The sequence below is a fragment of the Physeter macrocephalus genome, chromosome 18 (assembly GCF_002837175.3).
Source record: "Physeter macrocephalus isolate SW-GA chromosome 18, ASM283717v5, whole genome shotgun sequence".
Lineage (NCBI taxonomy): Eukaryota > Metazoa > Chordata > Mammalia > Artiodactyla > Physeteridae > Physeter > Physeter macrocephalus.
In genome coordinates this window covers 86,644,904-86,657,524 of record NC_041231.1, presented here as the reverse complement: position 1 = coordinate 86,657,524, position 12,621 = coordinate 86,644,904, and the positions used below count along the sequence as shown (strand labels likewise).

Genomic DNA, 12,621 nt, shown 5'->3' with positions numbered 1-12,621 from the left:
GAGGCTCCTTTTCTTGACAGAGTCTCAATGATGCTGCTCGCAATGGCCCTCCAAGTTGCTGACTAGCCTTCAAAAGGCAGTGGCAGAAAAGGCTATGAATAAAACAGGCACACTGCAAAGGTTTTAAAGTGTAATCTTATTTGTTATTTATTAAAAAAATTGAAACCTTAATATGGTAATGACCTGCACTGGCAATTTGGAGTTAGATAACAAAATGGGACATGGATTTCTAAACCATCAAATCTATAGGTTTCACGCCATGGGTAATGCTGCTTAATAAATGAGTTTGCCACCCATTCTGATGAAAGCAACAAAGAAATCATCCATTAAATTCCTGGGGAGACTGTGGCAATGATTTCCTATGGGAATGGGAATGATTCTTATTCCCCAAAATCTTAACTGTGTTTAAAATGTCACTTTTACCAAAAAAAGATTCATCTCTGAATATCTTTTGAATGTACCCAATCTTTATTTAAAAAAAAGTATACACAATTGCTAGTCATTTAGAGTTATTCAATATTAAATATTACTCAATAACGGCCCCTCCATACCAATTTATCTCCAGGTAAGATTTGGTCCCTTTAAGAGAAATCGTTAGAAATGAACCAAGGGATAGGGAAGAAGGAGGTTGCCAAGCAACTGCCAACAGTCATCCACCCAGGAGACAGCAGCACCTGGTCTGCAGAAAAGCCACACACTCCAAAGCAAAATAAATTTCATAAGAGCAAAATAAGCCACTTGAAAATCTTACTTTCCAAGATCACCTCATTTAGGTGTCCTGGTGGTCCATGGGATTAGTCCAGTTTGGCAACAGTATGGATTCTAAAATGTCTAATGAGGTTGCAATGATGACTGAAGGCTTTCCCACACTCATCACACTCATACGGTCTCTCTCCAGTGTGGCTTCTCTGATGCTTTATAAGGAGTGTTCGCCTACTAAAGCTTTTACTGCACTGACTGCATTGATAGGGTTTCTCACCAGTGTGGATTCGGAGATGCTGGAAAAGCCCCGCATTCTGACTGAAGGCTTTACCACACTCGTTACAGCGATAGCGCTTCTCTCCAGTGTGTATCCTCTGATGCTGAACAAGGTAGGAGCTCAGGCGGAAGGCTTTCCCACAATCTTCACATTCATATGGTTTTTCCCCTGTGTGGATCCTTCTGTGTCTAATGAGGCCATTGCTGGCACTGAAGGCTTTCCCACAATCCTTACATTGATAGGGTTTCTCTCCAGTGTGGCTCCGCTGATGTTCAACCAGGCCTGACCTCTGGCTGAAGGTCTTTCCACATTCTTCACATTCATATGGCTTCTCCCCAGTGTGGATTCTCTGGTGCTGAATGAGAACTGAACTCTGAGTAAAGCTTTTCCCACATTCGTTGCACCTGTGACGTCTCTCTCCAGTGGGGTGTCCCCTCTGCTTTTCTACCCTGCTCTCACGTTTACAAGTTTCTCTGTACTTAGAATCTAAAGGAACATCTCTTTGGAGTCTGCTATTCTCAATATGCCCCATTTCTTTTAAGACTTCTTGTTTCGATGCCAAGTCCTGATTTTCAAGTACAGTTTCACCATCTAGAATAATAAATAGATCAAACAATGTCATCTCTTTCCTTTATGAAAGAGTATAACCACAGGATGGGGAACAGGAAGATCCATATCAAGCACACACATTCTAGGAATCCAAAGAAGACCTAAATGGAGATACTGAGACCAACAGAGTAAAGGGTCATCAGCACCTGCTGAAATGGCTGGAGGGGGTCACCCAGAGAAGGTGAGGCTTCCAGAGAGGATGTACACAAGCAGGCATTGTGGAATGCTTACTAGGAAGCAGGAACTGTTCTAAGTGTTTTATTTATATTAATTTATTAAATCTTCAAATAACTCTCTGACTCCATACTATGATTATCTCCGTTTTTACAGATGCATAAACTGAAGGCACAGGAAGGTTACTTGACCTGACCAATGTCACATAGCTTCTAAGTAGCAGTGCTTAAATTCCAACCCAGGCAATTTGGTGCCAGAGTCCACAGTCTTTACTACCCTATACTGAACTACCAGAGATCCCCTGAATGGACCCGTGAAAGTCCTTACCTTGTTCTCCAAATTTGTGGGGCCCAAAAGATTCACATTTGAGCTGTGTCACCATGGACTGAACCTGGAGAGCTGTTGATTCCTGCTTGGCCTTCAAATGCACTGCATCCCCTGACAGCACTTCAGAATGTCCATGTTCACAGTCTGGGGCCTGAAGGCAGGTAGGTATATTTGGGTTCATAAGAGGAGGACTACAGGAATCCAGGCTAATACTCAATGAAAGAGATCATATGGAACCATATGAGACATTTTGTAGAGCAATGGCACAGTGGAAGACCCAGAGTTTAAATTCACACCCAAAAGCAGAAGGGGGAGAACAAGAGTGGCCCAACGTGATATGGTGGTTTAAAATATGTTCATAAGTTCTTTGACGCTCCTTCCATTAATTCCTCTCCCCTTGAGTGAGAGCTGTACTTAAAATGACTCATTTCTACTGAATAGAATGTATGGCAGAAGTGATGGTATATAACTTCTGAGACTAAGTAGTAAAAAGGATGTGGTTTCATCCTTATTCTCTCTTTCTCTATTTCTCTGTCTGTCTCTTGCGGAAGCCAACTGACATGTTGTGAGGACACTCAATGAGCCCTAAGGAGAAACCCACATGGTAAAGACCTCCCGCCAACAGCCAGTGAAGAACCGAGGCCCCCTACCAACAACCATGGGAGTGAGCCATCTTGGAAATGGGTCCACCAGCCACAGTCAGGTCTTCAGAGGACTATAGTCTTGGTTGACATCTTCACAGCAACCTCATGAGAGACCCTCCTAAGTGGCTCCCAAAACCCTGACTCAGAAACTGGGAGATAATATTTGTTTTTTCAAGCCATTAAAGCTTAGGGAGGGGGGTAATTTGTTACCCAGCAACAGAAAACTAATACATGAGGCTATAGCCAACCAACCTGGGTCACCAAACTTCACCCTTCATTTAATATTCTGTGTCCAGGAGCCTATCTTCCTCCTCTCACCTGGTTCTCTGGCTCACTTAGCTCTTGCTCCAGATCTTCAACTGCAGCCACCGCCTCCTCCCCACTCTCGGGATGGTGCTTCTGCACCCAGGCCTGGAGCTCCTCGGGCAGGATAGTCAGGAACTGCTCCAGCACCAGAAGCTCCAGGATTTGCTCCTTGGTATGTGTGTCTGGCCTCAGCCACTGATGACAGAGTTCCCGGAGTCGGCTCAGTGCTTCTCGGGGACCAGGAGTCTCTTGGTAACAAAAATGCCTAAAGAGTTGGCGGGAGGCCTCCTGGCCAGAAAAGCTGTTCTCCTGAAGGTAGGTTCCTTGGTCCCAGATAGGGTCTTCCTCCACCTTCACAATATTAAGTCCATCCTGTTCCCCTGTTGAAGCCATTCTGGGATTAACTTAGAAGGGCTCACTCCAGCCTGAGGCAGAGGGGTAACTGATTTAAGATCCCCTGATTTAACCTTCTTTAGGAGGATGTACCTGATGAGAAAAATATGTCTTAATGGAAATTAAAAAGTAATGGGGAAAAAAAACAAAGTATAAAAACAATAAATATTATGCTATCATTTATGTTAATAAAAGGTATATATAGTATTTTACTTCTGTACATTTAGAAATTGGAAAAAAAGGCATATGGCAGAATACATTACTGACCCCAATTCTTCACCCTTCCCTGTAGACATGTACTTTGTTGTGCCCTCCCACTGTGATTCTGGGCTCAGCCATGTGACTTGACTTGGCCAGTGTGATACTAGCAAGTGTGATACAAGCTAGACTTGAAAAGTACTTGTGTGATTGGGCTTGCTTGCCCTTGCCTGCTACAATTGCTAGGAGGATATGCTGGCTTTCAAATGATAAGAAGCATGCAGGACAGAGCCAAATCACCCCAGAGGGGCAGATGAGACCATCCTAGGTCAGCTAACAGCCAGCTAATCCCCAGACATGTAAGTGAGCCTAGCTGAGATTTGCAGAGCTGCCTGGAGGACTCATAGCTGACTGCAGATATACAAGTAAGCCCTGCCCCTATCAGCTGAACGCCAGACTCATGTGCTAAGTAAATGTTTATTGCTGTATGCTGCCAAAGATTTGTAATTGTTACACCACATTACTATAGCAATGAAAAACTAATACAGAGGGGTGGCATCTGGGGAGGGAACTAGGTAACTCAGAATAAGACAGGAAGGAAAATAATACCTTCTGTATTTTTTCTGATTGTTGAGCCATTTCAAATAAAGTACTTATTCCAAGAAAATAAATAAATTGTAGTGATTTTAAAGCCACATAGTCAATATATGGTAGCTTTAGGGGAAGAACAGGACATATAAAACTAGCCATAAAATCAAATGATGAGTGCTATATAGAGGCTTCAACAGAATATCTAGGGAGTGATGAGCAGGAAAAACATAATTCTGACAGGGTATGGAGCAGTGAAAGAATGTGGCTTAGGGGCAAGTACATTTGAATTAAGCCTAAAATAATGAACAGAAATTTGTCAGGCAGAGAAAGGGTGATGGCAGGAGATCCAACATCACAGGCCAAGCAAACAACAGAATCAAAGGTATTTAAGGTTACACTGCACAGTGACTCTAAGGACAGGCAGGGGGTCCTGCTAGCTGAACTACAGAGTATAGGGTGTGGACAGAAAATGCATGACAAGAGATAAGGTTGGAAAGATGCATTTCATCGGAATAGAGAACAACCCTGAACCCTAGGCTAAGATGTTTAGACTTTACGATACGGAAAACCGAGGGTCATCAAGGTTTTTATTTCACTGTCATAGAGTTAGACCTTTATTTTAAAGGAATATTGAGTAAGATTCAGGAGGGAAATGGTAAGAATATGCTGTAGGGTTGTGGCAGTTTAAGTTGGGAGGTTTAATGGTGGTTACACTGATACAATGTTTACTTTAGCGGTGGAATTTAAGTTTTATATATGACTTTAGTCCTGTTTTAATAGAATCATTAAGGTCTGAGAGAAATGAGAAAGTTTCTCAGTTATACTTTATTGGGGGAAAATGTATTTATTCCATTCATTCAAATATCATGTGCCTACCAGATGCCTGGCATAGTGTGGGCACTTAGGTCAAAGCAATGAAAGGGAACAGACCTGGTCTTTGCCTTTATGGGATTTGCAGTGGGAGAGACAGACTTTAGTACAGTATTCACATCAACTTGTGTTGTAGTGTTAAGAATAGAGAGCGTTACAAAGATTGTGGGTCTTATTCTTTGTCCATGTCCAGCATCAACTCTATTTTTTTACTCCTTACTGCAGCATCTGGGTATCAGGTTTGTTGAGTCTTCAGTCCAGGAAGACTTGTAAGCCTGAGAATTCTTATGAATTTACATTGGATTCCACTATTATTAAAAATGTAGCAAAAATTGTTCTGTGACTATAGGTACTGCACCTAAACGCTACTGAGAAACCATGGTGATCAGGTTTTTCTCTTGAGCACCAAAGGCAACCCCTCACAGACCCAAAGCCCCAGGTGGGGCAGCCTCTGCATTCGCTGTGCTGCTCTCCCCACAGTTGGTGGACTTAGGATTTACCTCCTGATCTTGTGCCATCATGAACTCTGTCTTTATCCCTGTTTTCTGGATAAATAAATGAATTCTCCCTATCTACATCCCTTTTCCTTTCATCAAGCCATGGCAAGGGCAGGGAAGGGAGAAGGCAGAGAAAATGCACTCTTCCTATTCTCCCCTCTGCCACCTCTGCTCCCAGGATCTGTATGTGTTACCCTATGTTCCCAGCTAGTCCTCCCTTGTCTCCTGTCTCCTCTCCCAGCCATGTCCCAACCTGCTACAGATCCCAGACACCTCTGGTGCTTGATACACATCTGATAAACTGAAAGGACTGAGTTCTTGAAAATCATCTTTAGAGAAGCACTGCAAGGTAGAGACTAATGTTCAAATCATGTGGCCTTTCTAAAATGGGACTGACCAAAGCACCCCTCTCACAGAACTGTGATAATTATATAAGGTAATGCATATAAAAAGCTTAGCACGGTACCTGGCCCATAGCAATTGCTAAACATTAAAAAAACTACCAGGTATTATTAGCAAAGCAGTATCAATAAGTTGAATATCCTCTTTTTATAGAGGAAATAGACCCAACAAAATAAACCATTGAATTCACAGGCCAAATTCAGTAGACAGTTGAAAATCTTGGAAGAAATATTTTCTGATGCTAGAGGCTTCAGTGGACTTCCACACTCATGAAAGGGGGTAGGAAAAAAAAAAGACTGTAGGATACTGACTCAAGCTATGGCTTTATCAGAAACTATGGACCCAGGGGCCAAGGGACAGGACCAGTCTCATCTGCAGTAACTAAGCCCTGAAGCTGCTGGCCCCATACTAGGTCTGCCCGCCCTAAGAACTTCTTGGGGCAGCAACACTCAAACACTGGGTGTAAGTCCCAGAAAGGGTCTTAAATATAATACTGAATGAAGAAGAGAGAGAAATCTAAAACAGAAAGCGCCTACACAAAATAAACCTACAAACTAAATTCCAAAATGCATGAATAACTCTAACCCTAAGAAAAATAATCAACACATCAGAATAGAAATTCACTTGATATGAAATTTATTTTATAGTCCAAGGAATTTTTTAAATAAGTGATTTTGAGAAATACATGAGATAATGAAACCAAAACAGGCAAAAAATGCAACATCGGGTAGATATAAAAAAGGACTAATGAGAAATCTTAGGATTTAAGAAAAAACTTTGACATTTAAAATGCATTAGAGGATAAACAACAGAACGGACACAGCTGAAGAACAACAGTGATTTTTAAGACAATACTGAAGGCTTTACTCTGAATGCAGCAGGAGATGAAAAATATGAAAGAGCAGTTAAGAAGAAAGAGAGAATATTTCATATATATATCTTCTTAACTGCTCTTTCATATATATACACATATATAATACATAAATATATATACATACTGTATATATAAAATGTTAAGAAAATACAACATTAATATACAGGAGCTTCAAGAAGATGAGACTGTAGTGAATGACTGAGAAATAATAGTTGAGAAAAAAAATTAAGAATTTTCCAGAAATGAAGGCCTGACTTCTCAGATCAAGAGTGCACACCTAGACATAATATAGTGAAACTGCAGCCTATTGAGGATAAAGAGACAATCTTAAAACCTACCAGAGGAAAAGAGACAGATTACCCACAAAGGAAACACAGCAAAGTGCTCATCAATGGAGTCCAGAAGGCAATCAGAGTGGGGAAATGACTGTCAACACAGAATTTACCCCCAGCCAAATATAAATAAATAGAGCAAAATGAAGCCATTTACAACCCACGAACCCTTCCTAAAACAGTAACTAAAGGATGTAGTTCAGCAAACAAAAGTGAACTCAGAGAGAAGGTGTGAAACAGAGGAAACAACATAAGTCCAAAAACTGATAAAATGTGTCAATAAATTTAAATGATTATGGAAAAAAAACTCCTGTAAAGTAATATATTCATTCAGATGTAAAATGATGTACATAAAAGGTTATTTACTGTAGCACTGTTTGTGAGGCAAAAGGTTGGAAACAACCTAAATGTCCACCAGTATGGGACTGGTTAAATAAATTAGAGTAATCCATATATTGGGCTACTACTATGCAGTTTTTTAAAATGAGGAAGCTCTTTATGTACAGATATGAAAGGACTGGCAAGATACATTTAGTGAAAAAAGCAAGGTGAAGAAGCACTGTGAAAAATATTATCAGTTGTATTTTAAAAAGGGAAAAAATATATATATATATTGGATACCCAAGCAACATTACCTGTCTCTGGGGATGGGAAATGATTGGTTGGGAGCAGGCATGATGTGGAATTTTTCAATGGATAACCCCTATTAAATTTTTTTACATGAGAATGTTTTACTACTTAAAAGGGGAAGAATATAAAACTAAAATTCTTTATAATAACAAGATGTGGTAGATGGTCAATTCAGTAGAAAGAGTGTATTAAGGCCCTTGTTGTCAGGAGAATAGAAATACTGAACAACAGACCTCATTAAATAAATTCTAAAAGTAAATACACATCTTATAATTTAAGGGTAAATCAGCAAGGAATTGGAGCAAATGGAATCCTCATACATTAATATGATAGTTTAATGGGTACAACCACTTTGGAAAATTCTTTAGAACTATCTCTTAAAGCTTGAGAATAAAAAAAGTTCTGCAGCTGTGGTATCAAGTAGCCCAGAACTGACCTAAATGGGAAGGAAATCCAAAAAAGAGGGGATATATGTATATGTACAGCTGATTCACTTTGCTGCACAGGAGAAACTAACACAACATTGTAAAGCAACTATACTCCAATAAAAATTAATTAAATAGCCCTGAACTGGTCCGTTCAATCAATCAACAATTCACTTCAGAGAACATGTTTTTGTAAGTCCATCAATTAGTGGCAACCCATAGCTTTTGAAAATCAGCCAATCTGTAATGATTCGTTCCAATAAACACAGCTCTGAGAGCCAACTAATCAACAACAGTTTGTCCCATGAAACCAAGCCCCCAGAGATGATGTCAGCCCACCGAACTCCATGCTTCTCAAAACGCCTGTGTAAGAGCAGCAATCTCTTCTGTACCTAGTGAGGACTGTTCCTAGTCAGCATATCTCTCCAGCTGTCTTTTCATTTCAGATATTGAGTGATGGTCTCATCATTCTTTGACAAGCTGAACATATGTGTACGCCATGACCTAGTAATTCCACTCCTGGATATATACCCCAAAGAAACAAGTGCTTTCATCCACTAAAAGCTAAAACTACAGGAATGTTCAGAGCAGCTTTATTCAAAATAGCTCCAAATTAGAAACAACCCAAATGTCCATCAACTGCAGGATAAACAAACAGTGGAACTGTGGTAGGCAGAATTCTAAGATCGCCAACATGATCTCCATCCTCTATGATTGTCATCATGTCACTTAAGGTTGTTAGTTTACATGATAAAAGGTGTAATTAAGATGTAATTAAGGCACCAATCAGTTGACCTTAGGAGATCTCTAGGTGGGCCTAACCTACTACATAACTCCTATAACAGCAGAGTTTTCTCTGGCTGGTAGCAGAAGACGACATCAGAGATTTGAAGTATGAGAAGGATTAGATACACAATTGCTGACTTGCTGATGGAGGGAGCCACCAGTAAAGGAATGCAGGCAGCCTCAAGAAGCTGAGACCAGTCCCACAGTGGCAGCCAGCAAGGAAAGGGAGACCTTGGTCCTACCAGGGACTTCAGTTCTACAATAGAAAGAAATTAAATTCTATAAATGGTTTAAGACTCTTGTATTTTTAAAACATAGTCAGTAAATTTAGTGCCATTTATATTAACCAAAGTTTTCCTATTTGATTTCCTCTGCTGTCCTGCCTCCTGGCTGTGTTCCAGAGAGAACCAGTCTCTGTGTTGCTAGAGCTTTCATTCTAGTAGTGAAGACACTGAGTTATCAAATAAATGGAGGACCTATTAAGATAGGATGGTGAGAAGTGAGCCCTTAAGAACAAAAAGGACTGAGCCCTGCAGAGTAGAGGTGGGGGACAGGGGGAGAACTGTTCAAAAGCCCTGAGGCAGGGCATGGTGTGGTCAAAACAATGAAAGGAGGCAGAGTGCCTACAGCCATGTGAGAGGAGAGTGGCAAAAATTAGGCTGGTAAGACAAGCCAGATCATGCAGGGCACAGGAGTTTATTTTTTAATTCTAATTACACTGAAAAGCCACTGAAGGCTTTTAGGAAGGTAAGTGACAAGACTGGGTTTACGTTTTAAGAAGCTCTGCTACTGTATGGTAGGCGAGCTGAGGGAATGAAGGTGGAGGCAAGAGAGTGGAAGCAGGAAAGGCAAAAGTTGAAAGCGTGGTGGTGGAGGCTATTGCACTGGATCCAAAAGACTGCCACGTAGGTATAATGTTAATGTATTCATCAAATTAATTTAACTTTTAAAAATACAACGGAAAGGCAAAACAGTTTAACTTTTGTTTGAAAAAAGTGCTTTAATCTTTAGACAGGTATTTATGGAGCTGTGTTAAGAGCTTGGGTATACACAGGAGTCTATAACTCATGGAGATAAAATTATAATAGAATGAAATAAAAGCCATAATCTCGAAGATGTGTATAAGGTACACTCCTGGAGGAAGTAGGACAACTCATCCTAAATTCAGTGCATTACTTGTAACCCGCAAAGGAATTCACTTCAAAAATATTTACTAAGTGCCTATTATGTGTCAGGCAGCAAATACATGATAAAAGAGTGATACAATTGCAGAATTTGATGTGTCCTCATCTCCCTTAATTGAACTAAAAAAATTAAAACATGACGTGGCATAAAGAGCGTTTTCCTTTCTTTCCGCGGCAGCGCCCCGCGGCTTGCGGGATCTTAGTTCCCTGACCAGGGATGGAACCCGCGACATCTGCGATGGAAGTGCGGAGTCCTAAACACTGGACTGCCAGGGAATTCCCGAGCGTTTTTCTTATTAGCTTCAGCATATTAGCATATCAGCACAACGAAGAGATAATGAAAATCATAAACCACCTGTGTTGCAAAATAAATTCCAAAGGAAAAATGATCACAAAGGCAAGGAAAAGAGGAACAACTTAAATACCACAAGGAAATAGGCAAATCCGGAAGTGAAGATACTCTACGGGACGACTGGCAAGTCTTTCAACCAGGCAATAGGATGGGAAGAAGGGAGGGGAAGGATAGGACTGTTTTAAATTAAGAGACTTAACTACATGCAACGAATGGTCTTTAATTGTATCCTAGTTGGTACAAACCAACTGCAAAAAACATTTGTAGGACAACGAGGGGAAATTTGAATATGAAGTTGGTGTCAGGTAATACTAGGGAATGCCCTTAGGTTTAGTTGGGTGTGTTGATATTGGGGTTATGATTTATGTATGTAAAATGTCCTTAATTTTCAGAGATGCACATAAGTAACTATTTAGGGGTGACAAGTCATGATGCTTGTAATTTATTTCGAAACATTTAAAGAAAAAATAGATGCGATAAATACTGTATAATGTTAACACTTGTTAAATAAAAGTGATGGGTATATACGGAGTCGGGCTTTTGACAGGGAGCGGGACTCCCAGTCGGACGCTCCTCCTCCACCTCCCCACCTCCGCTCAAGACCACAAAGCCCCGCCTGGGCAGGGGCGGGACCTCCTTCTACTCCACTGGGGCTTCAGCCCTGCGTCGAGGCGACGGCGAGAGGATGGCGAGGCCACGCCCGCGCAGACGTCCCCTCCTGGTGTACCCCAAGTCACCGACTTTAATCTTCCCGGGGCGGGAGGGTCGGGACGAGGGGCCTGGGACTCACCTTCGGGGTCCCGGGAGCTTCGGATCCTCGGCGAGGGCAGCACCGCCCGTACAACCGACAAACCACAAAGGCCGGAAGTGCGTCATCGTTCCGAGCCCCGTCGCTGAAGCTGAGCAGCCCTTTCCGCGATCCTGTTCTCTCTAGGAGCTCCGGAGGTTGATGCACTTTATGACTGCCTCATTACAAGGCTCGGAACCAGAAATCCAGCCCGAGGCGGGGAAACCCAGCGAGATTTCTGTACGGAGTGGCTCCCGGCATCTGGGAATCAGATGGTCATAGCAATGCAAAATGTTAGGGCCGAAAGGGACTTCATAGTTCCTTCAGTCTGGTACTTACCGCCCATTGCTTCCTGAGGCGCTCTCCTAACTCTGGTCCCTTTGACACCACAGAGGAGAGATGGTAGTTGTGGTTGGGGTTTTTTGTTTGTTCATTTTTAACTCTCAACCTGTTTTCTAGAATCGCAGTCTAGAAGGAGACACGGGCACAGAAACAAGTAACTATATACAGCTGATTTGTACTGAAATGAAATAAAAATGAAGTAAATGTTTGTAAATCGATTAGGATAGTCCCTGGACCATAGTAAATGCCGTGTAAGTACTTAGAAGACAAATGTACGTATTAGGCCAAAGAGGAAAACTAATGGAGCAGATCAGGAAACTGTAGGAGTTTGCCCTTGTATTTAATACAAGGGAAATAGAACAAGAGAAAGGAATTTCCGGAGATGGAATAAAAGAATAAAATCAGGAATGGGGTGAGGTAATCCAGAAAATTGGGCAAATCTCGATAGCTGGAGAAGGGAATATACAGCAGGGGGCACCTGCAGTTACTGTTCCTGGATCCCTAACCAGAGAGTTTGGGCTGATATGATCAGATTTGCCCCTAGAAATGTTACCATGGCAGCAGTGTGGAGGGTAGACTGGAAGGATTTGAGATTACGGGCAGGTAGACCAATTAGGCGACAACTGCAAGAATCCAGGGTAGATATAGTGAGGGCCTGAATCAAGGCAGTAGCCACAGTAGTGGAGAGAAGGGGGTAGATAATATATGTTAAGAAGTTGAATTTATTTTTTTATCCATTCATTTAACAGATTCTCTTTGAATGCATTCTTTGTGCCAAGGGTTTCCTCTAAGGACTGGTTATAATAATAATGAACACAGATCTTGACCCTCAAGAAGTTTAAAAGAGAAATATAGACAGTACGAGATCTAATATATATAATTTGGGTGAAACATAGGTATGCAAATGGACATTTGGAAT

General features: G+C 41.4%; 1 protein-coding gene across 1 annotated transcript in view; it reads right to left on the bottom strand.

Moving 5' to 3' along the window:
* The window catches only part of ZSCAN31 (zinc finger and SCAN domain containing 31), a 284,613-nt gene extending 273,217 nt beyond the window's left edge, over window positions 1–11,396 (bottom strand). Inside the window, exons 1-4 of the mRNA XM_055079583.1 lie at window positions 11,364–11,396; window positions 3,052–3,525; window positions 2,090–2,240; window positions 854–1,570 (exon numbers count right to left, since the gene is read on the bottom strand). Coding sequence (XP_054935558.1) covers window positions 854–1,570; window positions 2,090–2,240; window positions 3,052–3,432 — 1,249 coding nt within the window. The 5' untranslated portion in view covers window positions 3,433–3,525; window positions 11,364–11,396. The remainder of the gene's footprint in view (window positions 1–853; window positions 1,571–2,089; window positions 2,241–3,051; window positions 3,526–11,363) is intronic.
* Window positions 11,397–12,621: the final 1,225 nt, after the last annotated feature.